Genomic DNA, 16,602 nt, shown 5'->3' with positions numbered 1-16,602 from the left:
GAATCAGCAGAAATCTGTTCTCTTGAGCTGACAATGTTGTAAAAACGCTCCAAACCTGTCACACTGGCGGCACTGAACAATAACGGTGCCTTCGCTGTAGTTAACCAGGCAGATTGGACATGTGGAAAGGCTGGCACAGGGAGCACACTGGGTGTAATTACTCTGCCACTCGCACCTAAGGCCAGGGGTGGTGGCACCACACTGAGTGCATGACACACACCTGCAGATGATGGGAAATGAAGAAACTTCTTAACAAATAGATTTTAAGGTGCAAGAGGAACAAAAAAATGAAGAAAAAGTTTCTCAAGAAGGATATTTTAAAAACATGATCTTTAAGACAGACACAATAATGATTTACCTTCCAACGTACAGATGTCTATCTGTTGCCACAAAGTCATTTCTTTTGCTCAACCAATTCTAATTTCTAGCTAGTCTATTCATTCGTAGAGCTGTGTGAATAAACCCTCCTGATTGAAATAATGGATTGAAGTGGATTTGAGAGATGAGTTACTCACCACTTGCACTTCCAGCTGTCCTTGGGAACATTCTGCAGTGGAGGGTCCAGGCAGTAGGTGTGATAGCTGATGTCACAGTCATCACACAGCAGTAACCGGCCCGGATCTGTGGCTTGGCCACAAGCTTCGCACACAGTACACTCCAAACAACGCCAGCCTTTACTTAGCACCACCTTATTGATCTGGAAAAAGTGTTTGGAGTATTTATTTGTTTTTCTTTCACTTTTACCGTTTTGCCAAATTAATTCAAAGTGCATTGTATGAAATGAATTCCAAAAAGACACTGTACCTTTATGCCAACACAGAACGGATGATAGCACTGGCCACACTGAGCGCAGGCCAGAAGACGACCCTCTGCACCGAGGCCAAAACTCCCACACACCACACACATGTCCTGAACAGAACAAATCAATTATGACCAGCTTTGTTTCAGCTCAGGTAAATTCTGTTATGAAAATAATTGAAGGTTAGAGTTTGATTAGGATTTTTTTTAATTTAGAATGAATGCCCTATTGTGGTTAAACAAATGTCAGTTGGTCTATTTTAATGTGTCCCACAGAAATCAGTTACTACAGACCACAAACAAATGACTAACCCCATTGTTTCTACCTTCAGACTCATTAGTGTCCACATAAGCAAAGCTAATGCGATGTGTATGTGGTGCTGCCATGTTTATCATGTTGGACAGGTAGAATTTTTGAAAGTCAAGTTTCAGTCACATCATGGCATTTGTAGTTTTTTTGTTTTTAATAAAACAGATAATGGGCTAAACATTTAGACCACCACCTTATGATAATTACATTCCTAAAAAATAAAAGGGATCTTCCACAGTCATCATCATGTTTGGGGCTTGTTAAAACACTCAGCTTCACTTTTCTTTTCTTTTCTTTGTTAATCAAATTCCTAATTAGCCACACATTTGTGTCGGTCAATGATTTTCCAACAAGTCATAAAACAGACTAAAGTCTCAATGAAAAAAATAGTTTGACCAGAAAACTGACAATGTCCAGTTATTAGTAAGTAAGAAAACCTTCTCAGCTCTGCACAGAGTTTATTCACACATTTTAGCTGTGGTCACTTAAAAAGGGCAGAGTCGGTATTTTTGATTTATAGAAAATTATCTAAGTGTGTAAACTGAGTTTTATAATAAAAAAATAATTAAATTTCAAATAAATCTAACAAAACAGAATAAGAAAAACTAACCTGTTTCAGAGTAAAACTGTCATTGCTGGAAAAAATGACAACTGTATTATGCATTGCATTTTCCTCCTCTTCCTTGACCGGGTACTGCATTTCAAATGTTGTCAGCTGTATATCAGAAGATAAAATACACAAAAAAAAGTTTTTTGTCATCAGCATAATCAAAACCCATCATATATAATGCATATAAAATTATTGTGGTTGTGAATAGTAAGGGGAAGTAAATAACCATTAAATTAGGAAAGAAAATAGAGGCCTTGGAGTTGTATATTCCTACCCCAGGGTTGATGCTGGAGCTGACTCCATTCTTTCCTCTGGCTCTGCCGCGCCCAGCTCGACCCGACAGACCAGCTCCTCTTGGACGCCTCCTCCCAGGGAAGCCTGAGCCTCGACCCTGTGGACAAAAGACCCAAAATTCAAACCGTTAAGATTTTCCCTGCTGCTCGTCACAACAACAGACGCAACCCTCCACTAAATCAAATTCAGTTTTTTTTTTACATGAGGTTTCTAATAAACTGATCTGCTAATTTTGAAAGATGAAAAAAATTAAAGTCAGTTTCTTACAATGAAAATATAAATAAGATATTTTTTATAAAGACAGTGGCATCACTTGGGGGAAAAAAAAAAAAAAGAATGGATCGAGTTATGGGGTATGCCTGCTCCCCCACCGGAGAGTGAATAAGTAAATGAGAAGTGCTTGGAGTACGAGTAGGTGTGAAAGTACTATTAAAGTACTTTCAATTTTTTCTATTTTAAAGTTAATATTCAAATTTTTAAGGATTTCTTTCCCATTCCAAATTTGGTGATGGTGACAACTGAATTGCTGTTTCTATCAACCTTTGCTCTAATTAGAAATACAAAAAAATCATTTCTAAAATTACATGAAAAACTGAGTCACACGACGACGATGACAAGTATCAAGATAAACATCCTAAACAGCAAATATTAAAGTAAGCAAGAGTAAAGTACAAGTAAGAGCTTTCCAAAAATGTGATCCCGTCCCACAAATGTATGTTATGGTTTATTTTTTGTTGTTGTGTGTATTGTGGGGACAGCACATGAACGTTTCAGTGACAGAAAACACTGACAGCAGCATGTTTTGTACATTTTTTTTAACAGGCCAAGATGTAGACAATGTGCACCAGTTTGCATGCACACTGTCCACTTCCACAGAACGACAAGCCTTGATCAGAGACGTTTGTTCCAGTGAGCATGTCTATCATTTGTGGCTAACAAAAACAACAATGCAGCATTGTAACAGCTCTGAGATGCAACTACATTTTTGGTCAGAACGACTTAGTATATATGACATTTTCCCAGATGTAAACAAAAAAAGACCAGCAGTGATCGTGCTTTTGAATAACCTTTGAAAAAAACAACTGCCTAATGGGCGAGTGCGACCGTTAGTCAAAACACTAAGCGCTAAAGACCCACTCTGATCATCTCTGATCTACTGTAAAAGTGTTCTCAGTGGTCTTTTATGATTATGCTATTTTTAGCCAAAATCAAAAAAAAACTGTCATTTTCTAGGAGATAGTTTCCGCAGAGCAGCAGTAGTTTATTAGAAATTCATCTATGTGTTAGGGGTGGGACCGTTGGCATGGAGCAGCCCGCCCCCTTTCCCCTCCACGCTGCGGAGAGCTCAGAGCAGGGAGCTCCCATTGTATTTTCTACGTCAAATATAAGCTCTTTTTCAAAGAGCATTTCATCTGCTCCTACTTTACAACTATCTGAATAAAAAATATGTATAAATGCAATGTCAAACTTAATTTTCTTAATATATGTCCATCATAATCAGAAAAATGCCACAAGAACATGATAGAAACATCAAAACCATAATTTTCATTGGAGTGAAACTGGGCAGAACACTGTGGAGTTTGTTTTTAGCATCCATAAATAAGTCATTTCTTCTCTCCAACATGGAGGATTTTTACCTTTCTAAATACCACAATCCTACACCCATCTGGTGCAGAAAGCAGCAACAAACTACAACAGGTCATGTCAAACTGCACAGCAGAAAAGAGGTAACACAGGCGGTGTGAGGCGCTTTTATCTAGATTGACAATTGAAAATTCACAGGAGTTCCAACATTTCAGCTTTGCCTAATCAAGCTATAAGCCTAAAATGTTTTCACCTAATGGCCTTTGTATGACTTTTGATCAGGAATATGCACGTCTTTAACCCTTGTGCTATCTTAGATGACCCCATCCTTGCATTGATGTGTTCTCCCTACCATGACAAAGGTGGGTAAAGGTGGAAAGATTTCATGTAATCCATGGACACCAGTGAAGATCACGAATCATTGAAGAGCACTGTCTAGTGGGTCTAGATGACCCAACTCCCAATGTTAAAGTGTCTAGGATAGCACAAGGGTTACACAGGATCTCTGACCATTTTTCCTTGTTACTGGTTTCATAATCTGGTAAAACAACCAGTTACAGCATAAACCATGTTGCTATAGGCTTGGATGGTACATGATATCTATAGTGACAACTTTAAAGGTGATACATGTCTACATAAAGGCTAAATGAGGCATTTCATCAAAATGTAGCAAAGCATATAAAGAATAAAAACAGAAATTTATGTTACCAAGCAGACTAATTATAGTTACTGCAGTTTGCATCAACCTGGATAATGAAAACTTGGCAGAAAATGCGAAATTGGGATGAAGCCACATCAAAAATTCGCATTTAAATACTTGTACCTACAAAAATACCCATTTTATATGTCAAATTGGAATAGAAGAAATACATTTAAAAAATGCATAATGCAAAATGGAAAAAGAATTGTTAACCCAAGTAAAAAAAAAAAAACCTCAACATGAAATACAAAACATGCAGCCCAACATGGAATCAGAAGTCATCGCAACTTTGAGAATCAGAATTGTTTTGTTTAAATATTTTCTGCGTTAATAAACCTTTTTGTATTTTTCACCTTTTAAATTACTTTTTTTTATCCCATTTGCTTGAAAAGCATTATGATTTTTAGGGTTACATAAAGATATTAGTTAAAAACTAAAAAAAGGAGGATCGGAAATGTCTCGACTTCTGAACTGTGCCAGTCTACATTACAGAACATCTGGCATACAAAGAGGTTCCCAGTTCCCAATCCCAGTCTTTCGGAAAATGGGTAACTAGGCAGAATGAACAAGGTAGACAAAAAGTCTCACTCGCATTTAAATGAGAATTTGATCAAGTATGAACAAAACAAGGAGGTTCATACATATATTTAGCCCCAGAAGAATTGTCTTAAATAATGAATCAAACCAGTACGACAAAAAAAAAAATAAGCAGGAACCAGATTGATACCAATCTCTATCGCAAGGTTGGAATATTCTATATTGAGGTGAATAGGAACTTGCTTACTGTACTACTACTACTGTAGCTTTGACCAGGTAAGCCGGCCTGGGTTAAGCTACTCTTCTTCTTTTGTTTTTATTTTTTTAAGCTCCCGTCACCTGTCATTAAACAGGAAGTAAAAGAGACTTTTTTTGTTTGTTCGCTTTAGTTGCATTTTTATTTTAGAATGCTTTATCAGTTGTTATTTTTGGTTAAATCTTTAAATTAAATCATGCTAAATATCATTTAGGGCTTAATTTTTCTGAAATTAAAATTTCTTTAAATTCTGCATTAACGACAAGCGGGGGCCCTGCTGCCTGGAAACTTCTAGTGAGCCACTGTATTTACCACTCTGATGCTCCACCCGGGGCTGTATGAAGGCTGCCTGGTCTTTGGGTCCCAACCCTCTGGCTGGTCTGATGACCAGGACAAGGGTGAGCTCACACTGCTATGAGGGCTCCATGCACCCTAAGGTGGGGAAGGATGGGTGAGAAGGTGAGAGAGAGGTAGGGAGGGTGACAAAATGCAGCAACTTAAAAACAAAGCCAGCAAAAAAACCAAAACGTACAAAGAAGGATGTTAGAAAAATGTGGTGAGCTTCTAATGAAATCATTCAGGAATTTCTGACTTTTAAAAGCAATGGACCCAGAAAGCATTTGATGTGTTATAATAGGAGCATATAATATTACAAATGAGTTTGAGTTCATCTCTTCATGCAGCCACTTCAAAATTATCAAACCACAAAACTATTTAAAAGCAGAGCTTGTGGCAGCTTTGGTTAAATGCATGCAGTTGACGGTACTCAGAGCGTTGCACGTTTAAAGAGGAGTAAATGGAACTGCTAGATTTTACACAGACACAAGAGGAAGGTTTGAAATATAAAAAGAATTATAGATTATAAATATGAAGTGGTAAAACAAGCACATCAGCCAAGAGAACGTTGAGGTTGAAAAAAAAAAACTATTTGAGGTTATATTTTGGGGAATACACTACACAATTGGTAAAAACTAGGGGGGGTAGCGATTTATCGATCTTGGAAAATAGCAAAATATGATCAAGCCATCACTAAAGTTAAATGTGAGGAAAACACTTTGAATGTTGCGACCATACAGTGTGGTAAAATGTTCTAATAATTTTCAGTTTGGATTATTTTAATAAGGAAAAACAACAGTGGGGTGAAGTTTATGAAACTAAAAACGTAAATGGATTTGCCATTAATTCTTGTTTACTTTTTGTTTGCACACATATTTGGTTATCTTGCAAGAAATAAAAGGAATCTGGAAAACTTCACCTGCACTGTTCAGTACCCAGATATTTATCTTAGAATTAGAATGTGACTCAAAATGTCCTGGATCCATTTTAGGTCAGTGAATCGGATTAAATCAGATCGCTCAAAATGAACCAATATTGACTTTGAATCATATCAGCAAACCACAAATGTAAATATGCATCGAATTGTTAAAATGAATTGTTACACCTATATCAAATATATCACCATTCCAGTAAAAAATGCTTCCCCTTTGATTGAACGAGGCTAATAGATAAAATAATTAAATTAAAACGGTAGCACAGTGGTTTCCAGGTTATATTTATGTAACATCAACCGGTGCGATAAATGTTTTCTATTAACAGTTGGACTTCGAATATGTAAATATAACAATGATTCCAGACTCAATGGAGGTCTAGAGTGGCATGTGCATCAGAGCAAGCAGAAGATGAAGGAGAACAGCCACAGCGCCTCCTAAATGTGTAACCATAGACTGTATATGAGAACTGGACTAAGTGACCCCTCTCCTCTTGTATTTCAGTGCCCGCTGGCTCCAAGAAGCCAAATTTCCATACACTTCTGTTGGCAAATAAAAAAGCTTTTACTTTGTTATCATAGTTGTCAGAATAACAATTTTTGCTTTGCTAGTTTTTTTAATTCATGTTTTTGCTAATCTTAGTTTTTTTCTCTTGATTTTTTTCTTGTAGTGCAAGTTGTTCATGTTATAAACTGGCCAATAAGATGACTGAGTATGTGGCGACTGCTAAACCCTATGTCCAACATTTGATTGACAGATTTTGTGTAGCCCACTTTCAAGTAAGAGTAGTGTGGACTTCCAGCAGGTTCACTCTTAATCGACCGATCACTGCCTACTGATATGGCAATAGCATGGCGGCGTCCATATCGGGAAAAAATTATTTCGTTGGAGCCGCAAGTAAGTCGTCACACTCACTCGATCCAGTTCTTACATATAGTCAAAGTGTGTAACCGAAGGGGTACTGCCCTGCTTTGGCCTTTTTTAGCAGGTTTGTTAAAAAAAGGTCTGTTCCCTAAATAGGAGTTAGCCAAACAGATAATAATGTGAAACAATGTCTATGGTCCACCATAACAACAACAACCAGTTTCAAGATCTCAACTCTTTTGAATGTCAAAGAAAACATCTGCAACAGATCACTGTTTCATCAAGGTTCAAGTCCAAAATCCATAAACTTAGATTTCAAAAATATCACAGCAAAGCATTTTGAGCATGAAGAAAGGTGGCCAAACAAAATATTGTAGTATATTTTCCATTTGATAAAGTTCCACATAATACATAGTGAAGCGATCAAATTTGGATTTTTTTTCTTCGTACAAACTAATTTCTACCTGCAGATTATTCTCTATACTGGGAGACTGGATACTCAACATTTGAAATGACCTGCTTTTATTGACACAATATTGATGTAAATAGACTCAATGAATGGTCATCATTGATAAGATAATGTAGTGATATGTTTTTTGAGTAAAGATGAATGAGACCAGACTGATGATTATGTTTTGGGTGAAATGGAGAGGATTCCCTTAACTAAAATGAGTCTAAGACGCATCAGATTACTAAAGACAATTTCTGCTGAAAAGTTTTAAGACTCCAAGAAGATCTGCATCGACATTATCAGAAATAAAACAACTCTTACTTTTTACAGCCATACAGGGAAAGTAAGTCATTTGCATGATGTTATTAAACGGAACAAACAATGAGGTGCAACTTCACCGACAAATGGTTTAAAATAATTTTAAAAGTGGTCTTAAGCCAAACACGCAGCTTAAAATAATTTTGTCACACGCATACGCAGCATAGCAAGCAGAACTCGGACAGTCAGAACAACAACATGGATCATCCTTTTATGAACCACACTGAGACAAAGAAGACAGACTAAGCCATCAGTCAGATAAGCTTTTTGCTTCTTACCTGTTTGACTCGTGGCCTTCCAGGAGAAAACTTCCTCTTTGTAATGGCTGGCTTTCCCATTCCAATTTTTGGGGTAAACGGAACAAGGGCTGTTGGAGGTATCACACCGCTGCCGTCATCCAGTGAGGGCAGAATGTGGGTCTGGGGGGCTTCTTTGAGTGGGGCCATTCGAGTCAAAGGGGAGGAGTGGGAAGAAGAAACCATTTCAACTAATCTTTCTACAGACGACTTGATTGGCTTCTCCTCCAATGACAAGCTGGTAAATGACAAATTTGGTTTGTTTTCCAGTGTAGTGTCCATGTCTGCTGAAGTCCTTGAGGATGAGGGCTTAGCAGCCTCTGGGAGGGTTATATGAAACGGAATCTCATGTCTTTTCCTCAGTTCAGTTGGAGCAGTTTCCAAGAAAGAAGCCCCGGTTAGATTCACACTTGAAGGCTGGGGTAGTAGTGTGACTTCCATTGGTTGGTCCACATAAGTAACTGGCGTAGTACTCTGCTCTTTGGTGGGTGAAATAATGGCCTTAAAATCCTTTGTGCTATGGTTAGCCATGCCCTCAAAAGGGCAGGCTTCTGTATGTGCTGGTTTGATTTGCAACAATGTGTCCTGTGCCTCTGTGGCCTCCGCAGGCTGTTGGACTGGAAGAGGCTCCTGGCTCTGATTTGATGACGCTACAGGACTTTCTTCTGACAAGAGCTGGATTCCGACTGCTGGTTTTGATTCTATTACAAATTTTGACAAAAGGAAGAGAAAAAGAAAAAGAGCTGTCAGAGGAATGTATTACTTGTTATCTACACAACTCAAGTCAACTCAAGCCCTAAAAGGTGAGATGTACAAACCTGGTGGAGATCCTACTGGAATTTCTTTAACAGAAGGTTCAGTGTCCTGCGTTTGGACAGAGTCTGTTCCATGAGATGCTGCTAAAAAAAATATGCACATTAAAAGTTGTGTAAAACATTTAGACAGTCACTTGAAATATTGAAGTTTAATTTATCAAAACTGAACACATAAAAGACATATTTTAAAAATAGAGAAATTTCAACCAAATGTACGTGAATACACTGTTCCCAGATTTATCCCAGGAGATGTATTTAAAAAATATTCTGCGATAGGCGAAATCCACAAAGTGGTCATCTTTATTTATTTATATATTTTTACAATAGTTGTTTAAAGCTGTAAAACCAAATTTCAAACTTTCGTAGAATAACAGGTCCAGTATTCTAGAATGAAACCACAGATCTGCTCGGGGTCGAAGATTTATGTAAATTTGGCAAGCTGAATGCATTCTGTACAAGACACGCAACAAATATGATATTGACAATGGTCTACTGCCAAAAAGGATGTAGAAGACACTGCAGTGTCAAACGAAAAGAAAAAAAAGAAAAAAGGAGCTTGCGAAGTTGCACAAAAAAAAAAAATCCACAAAACTCTGAGACTGCGAAAGGCGAACAGCAAAACAGCAAGGGACCAGTGTATAGCAACTAGGAATGCAACGTTATACCGTTAAAGTTTGGTTCAAACCTTGATTTTTGGGTCCCAGTTTTGTTTTGGTTTGATTTATGATGTGTGTACTCAAAAATGATCCAGTTTCCGAACAATTCAGTTCAATGGCAGAACATACGGTTTGTTCTGTTTTTGTAGCATCCCGAATAACTATGTTTTAACTAGTGGATAAAGTAGACATTTGTGTGTAGGAGGGGTAACTTCCGCATGAGATGACAAACAACAGCCAGTCAACATAGTTGAATAAACTGATGGGTTAGGGTTAGGAGCCACATTATAATGTTAATGTAATGTTTACTACACTCCTTTTCTACGCAGTTGTATTAATGTGTTCCCCTCCATTGGGTCCGTATCAAAAACATCAATGGATTGAATTTGACTTGAATGAATAGAACCAGTCATTCACAGCTATCAGGAATCCACACTTCCAGCCAATATTCTGCCAGACAGCCTCTGACAGTACAGACAACCCAGTCTTAAGGAGATGCCCACCATTTCAATCCACAAGTTCCCATGTCACCCTGATCCTGATACACACATGCACCTGCTATGCAACTCTGCCAGGGAAGGGAGTAACCATGACAACCAACGTCTCAGGATCTGTGTGCTCTGGGCTTATGACTGTGCAGCTTGCAGGTGCTCATCCGGTGCACGTGCCAGAAAGTCAATTAGGGAGATGCGCTTGTGACCATTGCTTGCCATCAGCAATTGACCGAGCTGAACTCGGACTGCCATCTATAAATTCCCTCCTTTCTATATCGAGAAGAAAATATGTCCAAGACGATATTTAAGGTGTAAACACATCATTAGAACCAAGTCTGTCAGCAATTACTAGAGGGAGGCTTAAAAGTTGCTCTGCAAAACAAAACAACTAAAATCAAAATTCATACAATTCAAGAGGTGCTATTACAATAAAATGCTCAGCATAAACCTTCAAAGCCTTAAAAACACAATACTATAAAAAGCATAGCATTGAAGCCATTACTTTGTCAATATTTCTACACAGGAAGCAGGCAAAAACAAACAGTATATATGAAGAGAACCCAGCAAGAATATTTGTTGAGTAGAGCGATAAACCATCATCATTCTCTCCAAGGTAGGTTAGCAGACAAGCAATCTGTGACATAACCACCATCATGTTACTACTATCCATTGTCTGGAGTGAGCTGAGTGGGCAGACGAGAGCGGGGAGTGTTTCAGCCAATGGCATTCCCCTCGCAGAATTTTGTTTTGCCTATACTGCTGTCGAAGCTTATGTTTTCAGACACACGCAGAGGTTTCAATGCAACATAACTCTAAGCATCAAAACAGCTACAACCTCATTAGCAAACAGTCATGCACCAACCACTGATTAGAGGCACCACAAGTATATCAGGAGGCTACCCATGTATATGACATACTCCATTTTGGAAACTGAATTAATCATTTCATTGATATTATCTTGCAAAATCAGCAAAGAGCTCTGTTGGTTGTAATCAAATCCTTTTGATTATTTCAAGTACTTTTAAAGCTTAAGATATAATTCACCCAAAGTCTTTATTTATGTACTTGACATTATGATAATCATGTCATCTTGTAAAAGAAAAATAATATTTCTACCACTTAAGAACTATCAAGCATCAACTTAAATGAAGACATTTAAAGGGGTGTAAAGGGATCGGAGCATGAGTGTTTGTTATTTTTTAGAAGAAAATCCTACCAGGCTTCTGGTCTGTCACGGGTAGCTCCTCCTTCTGGACGGTAGCCTGAACAGGCTTTGGATCAGAATGCAATGAAACAGTAACTAATTCCGGTTTGGGGTCATTGTGCATTTCAGGGGGCAGCTGGTTGCCAGTTTCGGGGTCTGTGTGCTTTTCAGCCAGCTGTAGGCCAGTCTCAGAGTCTGTGTGCATGGAGGCTGGCTGAAGCCTGAGCTCTGGGCCAAGGTCCATATCCTCTGTCAGTAGAGCCTGCTCTGCAGCAGGAGACCTGCAGTTAAAACAAACATAGTCCTCTCTTGGGTTGATTTCTGTTTGGCCGCTGTTCTGACGCTCACACTCCAGGTGTAACCATCTGAATGAGAGCAAAGGTATTTACAGGGATCGATTATACCTTTTGAACTTCTACATTCATGTGATCTTCTCAATAGTGTCTAGAAATGTGATCAAATCAACAACAATCTTACCTCTTACAAGTCTGACAAAACAGTAAGTCTTTGTGATGCTCAGGGTCCAGGATGCAAGAACACATTGAGCAGCACAGAGCAGGATCCTGGTTTTGGAAACAATTCTCACACAGTAGGCTGTTGTGGTGCCAATGTCCACTGGTTCGTGTTCCACACTGGATGCATACTCTGCAGTTCTGAGTGTAAAATGACATGACTTCAATGGACAGCGAATAAGACTGTACACTTAAGAAAAAGCCTTTGCAATAACTAGCTAACATGATAAAGTGCATGATGCTTACATATGGTTGGTCTAGAGATACACCTTAAAAGCTAGATTTTTTTTCAAAAATTACCTCTTGTTCGATGATATTGATGGAAAAAAATCTTTAGTGATCAAGTTTTGCAAAAGGAGAGTGGCACAGCTTGACTTTGACCATCTATGCCTGTTTCAGAAAATTAAGGATATTTTCTTGTATGATTTAAGGACCAACTCCAAAAAAAATGGTGCGTCTGGTGTTTTTAAACTGTTCTTGAGGCATTTTTCTGATGATGGTGGACATTTATTAAGAAAAGCAAACTTAAAGTTGCATTTCTGAGTATGTTTTTTATTCAAATCTTTGTAAATCAGGAGCAAACACAAATATAGTTTAAAACAAGATCTTAATTGTGTGTGTAGGAAATATGCTGGGCAGGCCACAGATTCCCCGCTCCGAGCTCTCAGCAACATAGAGAGGAAGGGGGGGTGGGGTTGCTAATGGTCTCGCCTACTACTCAGAAGCACTACTGTCGCTCTGCAGAAATCATGTCCTAGAAAATGAAAGGTTTGTGATTTTGGCTAAAAATGGCACAATCATAATTAAAAGACAAATGGAAACACATTTAAAAGAGTTCAAAAATGTTTTAAGACAAAAGTAATCTTTTAAAATTTTAATTACATAGCATAATGAATCAATATCTCCATCTGCACAAATTATCAAGAATAAAAAAATAAGAAGTATTTGGTATTATTAGAAATATAAAAAATTTACATAATTTCCTTTTAGCGACAGCAGATATTTTTTGTCAAAAACCTAATTTTGGTACTTTAATTACCACATTGAAACCATGAAACTAACACTTTATAACACTTTAAAGTACTGAAATGTACCTTCTTTTTGTTTTTACCTAATGCCAAGTATCTGCCTGGATCACGAAGATCTTTCCTACCTTACATCTCCATCCATTGGTGGGAAGAGATTCCATGGCCGGCTGAAGACAAAAGGTGTGGTAGCCTTTGTCACACATATCACAAACCAGCATTTTAGTGTCATCTCCATGGTTCCTACAAAAAACAAGGTTGTTCAGAGTAAGACTTGGGAAATTTCTTAATAGTTTTGTAAATACACACACAATAGGTTTGCAGCATATATCTCTTAAATGAAGATTCAGATGTGCAACATTTATAAAGATAATTTACTCTTTTAACCAGCTAAATTATCAGTAGTTTTAATGCGACATCATAGAATTGTTCGCATTTACATAAATTTGCAAGTGCTGACATAGTTTGGTCTATAAATTGATTAACCACTCATGCATGTAATCCATACATTTTTCTAAAGCTACATACAGCTCACATTGTAACAGAACACCTTAAGCTAATGTGGGACAAAACTATACTTTAACCTAACAGATAGAGAAAACAGTCAACGAAGACGAATTGCAAAAGGCTTTTTGTCATTTTTGTCTGCTTATGTGTGCTGTAGGCCTTCAGGTAAACAGAAAGTTGTTATGCGTTTACATTTATACTATTCTGAGGGGTTTGCTCCTTTTTCCACCTTTTTTGGCTTTTAGGTTTGATTCTTTCCTTTTTTTTTGGTTTGTTTTGTGTGGCTGATTGATTTTTCACAAAAAGAAAAGGTGTATATTAAAACATTATTTTCAATCCAACAGTACTAGTAAGTTAATCATAACATCAATAAGCAACATAAAACAATGCGTGAATCACTGAAAACGGATTTGCTGTGACGGGATGTGCTAAAAGGCAAACAACAAAAACATTCATAACATGCACTGCAGAAAACATAGGAAATACAACAATACAGCTGTTCAGTCATCTGGCGAAATGAATAAACTGTCAAATTTATAATGAATGACTCGGGCTATTTTTTGATTGATCTTAATGGTAAAATACTTCATGGCTTTGCAAATTTTCATATTTTGTCGAATCCAAACAAGGCCCCGGGTTTTTATACCAACAAAGGGATTCATTTATGATTCGCAGCCATTTCCATTAGCCTATGGTAAAACACAGAGGTTACTCTCTAAACAAAGGTCAGAGGTTACAATTTTAGGCTTAAGGGTACAATTTCCAGTTAGCTTCTCACAAACCCAAGTAAAAAGAGGTAAACAAACCAGCAGTAGGACTGCCTGGAAGGGATGCAGAAATTACATGGAACAAAAGATGAAAAAGCGAGCAGAGAAACTTTCGGTAAGGGACTTTTTTTAATGTTTGTAGGTGGGTGGTTAATGCGACTCACTTGCATGTCTGGCAGACTTTGCACTCAGGGCATTGCCAACCTGCCCTTCTTAGAGGAGTAACGGCCATGTCCAGGCACATCCCATGGTAATGCAGACCACAACTTGTGCAGAAGAGCTGGTCCAGTAGGTCCCCCGGACTATCACACAGCACGCAATTTACATCATCTACAACTGAGTGAAGGAAAATGAAAGGAACAGACAATCAGTGGAGACATTGAAAGTGTATTTCTTAATTTCATTGCATTAATCTTAAACAACTTACATTTATGAATTGCCACTTCAATGTGATCTGGGCAGAGGAGCGATAAACTCCTAATATCCTGAAAAGTCCCGGCTGCCCCCGCACAGGGGTAATGGTAGAGTTGAGCACATCCTTCAGCACAGCACTTAATGGATGCTCCAAGGCGCTTACAGTATGCACAGTGCTGCAGAGAGAAAACTCCACCTCAACAACTTCAACTTGAGCAAAATCCAAAGAATAAAAAATAGCTCTGACTCTGTTAATCTGTGACCAACACTTAATAACTAAATAAATAACAGGGGCAACTAATTTAGTTGTGTTTTACACTTTTTGTAGGTTCTCAGCACAGAAATAAGAGCATTTTATGAGGTTAAAGTCCCCCAAAGAATCTAATAATATTCCTATTCTTCCCGTTTCTAAAGTGTGCGCCAATACAAATGCTGGGTTTCAGTGGCAAAAAGTCTGTTCAGCTGCATGACTGACAGTTTTTAAAAATGACCAAGAGAGCTTTGAGCATCACCTCTGCCTCCACTAGGAGGCATGCTACCACGGGAGCTCTGCCCTGTTGAGTGATGTGACCTTTTCTATTTCACAGCTGAAAGATCCACTCTGCCTTGTCGACCTTTACCAGTCAGCCCAATCCAACAGCTTTTCTTTGCTTCACTGAAGCATCTCCATGTTGCTCACATTCATGGAGCCTCTATGAGGAGAGGGGATGCGCAAACGTCCATGGCTATATCAATGTATTGAAGCAGCAACATTTAGTCAGTTATTAGTCTCTTTTTGTAATGATAGAGAATGATGGGACATCTTAAAATTTAATCCAATATACCTATACAAAGGATTTGAATTGGTACCTATTCTGAAACTTTTTTTAACTTGCTCATTTAACTTTATTACCTGGCAAAATTTCATTCAAACTCCTGTATTATATCCAGAAAATAACTTACCACAAGCTTATTATAGTGGTTAACAGCATCTAATAACTTGCAGATCCTGGTAGTGAGCGACTCACCTTTGTGCTCCCTGAGTCAATGGCTCTGTCCACATTAAGCAGAGATTGTCCCTCACTCTTACAAACACCGTCAGACCACAAGGCACAACTCTCATGTGCCCAACATTTCCCTGAAATTTCAGAACATATTGATTTTGACGAAATCCACAAATATAAACTGATTTTGCATTCAGTAAAAAAGAAAAGAAAAAAAGAAAAAACAGGATTTGGGGATTTTTTTTTCTATCAAAGACAACCCAAAAGTCAGTCCTACCTGACTCAAAGAGAGACTGGACTTCAAGATCTTTTGGAAGGCCAACATAAGAGAGCTCATCCCAGAATCGGCTGGCGAGGTCCGGTTCTGCTTTGCAGCTCACAGCCCCGCTGAAAAGGAGGGGGTTATGCAAGTTTAGAGACAATGAAAGGAAATCAATATGCATTTTTGCATGAACAAGAGGTTGATGATTCTTTCAAACAATTTGTTCAAAAATATGTGATTCCCAATAGCTTGAAGTGATTTAGCTGTTTGGCAAGTGAAAATGTGTAACCAAAATTTTTTTTTTTCCGCTAATAATGAATGAATGGAAACGGATTTTGTGGGGAAATCTGAAGAAAAATAAGGTCAACACTTTCATTAGTAATGTTACATTCACAACATGCACGAAGATGAGATCAAAACCCCAAATTCATTTAATTAAAGGCCCACTCTGATTATATTTTCATCCATTTCAAAAACGTTCCCGGTGGTCTTAATTATGAATTTTAGCCAAAATCAAAAAACCTGTGTTGTTTACTAGGAAATAGTTTCTGCAGAGCGGCTGGAGTTTAAACAAATTTGGGTTATGGGTGAGGCTGTTGGCGCGAAACAACCCATCCCCTTTAACACTTTCACCCGCTAGCTTTCAGCCCCTCACACTCCCAACCAACATTTACCAG

The 16,602-nt window shown here is 38.0% G+C and overlaps 1 protein-coding gene across 13 annotated transcripts in view; it reads right to left on the bottom strand.

Annotated features, from left to right (window-relative positions):
* Positions 1-16,602, bottom strand: part of LOC101162786 (histone-lysine N-methyltransferase 2C) — a 68,053-nt gene that overhangs the window by 31,261 nt on the left and 20,190 nt on the right. For 11 of the 13 annotated variants that reach the window (XM_023965546.1, XM_023965550.1, XM_023965548.1 and 8 more), the window contains 15 exons: positions 15,941-16,050; positions 15,688-15,797; positions 14,694-14,856; positions 14,431-14,602; positions 13,121-13,235; positions 11,933-12,108; positions 11,468-11,820; positions 9,105-9,185; positions 8,269-8,987; positions 5,402-5,521; positions 1,993-2,109; positions 1,719-1,823; positions 805-909; positions 516-697; positions 56-220 (listed from right to left, as the gene is read on the bottom strand). In XM_023965546.1, coding sequence (XP_023821314.1) covers positions 56-220; positions 516-697; positions 805-909; positions 1,719-1,823; positions 1,993-2,109; positions 5,402-5,521; positions 8,269-8,987; positions 9,105-9,185; positions 11,468-11,820; positions 11,933-12,108; positions 13,121-13,235; positions 14,431-14,602; positions 14,694-14,856; positions 15,688-15,797; positions 15,941-16,050 — 2,793 coding nt within the window. The remainder of the gene's footprint in view (positions 1-55; positions 221-515; positions 698-804; positions 910-1,718; positions 1,824-1,992; positions 2,110-5,401; positions 5,522-8,268; positions 8,988-9,104; positions 9,186-11,467; positions 11,821-11,932; positions 12,109-13,120; positions 13,236-14,430; positions 14,603-14,693; positions 14,857-15,687; positions 15,798-15,940; positions 16,051-16,602) is intronic. The other 2 variants (XM_023965549.1, XM_023965555.1) reach the window with 2 other exon arrangements.

This window comes from Oryzias latipes, chromosome 17, assembly GCF_002234675.1.
Source record: "Oryzias latipes chromosome 17, ASM223467v1".
Lineage (NCBI taxonomy): Eukaryota > Metazoa > Chordata > Actinopteri > Beloniformes > Adrianichthyidae > Oryzias > Oryzias latipes.
Note: the sequence above shows the minus strand (reverse complement) of the source record. Positions and strands in the feature narration are given on the sequence as shown.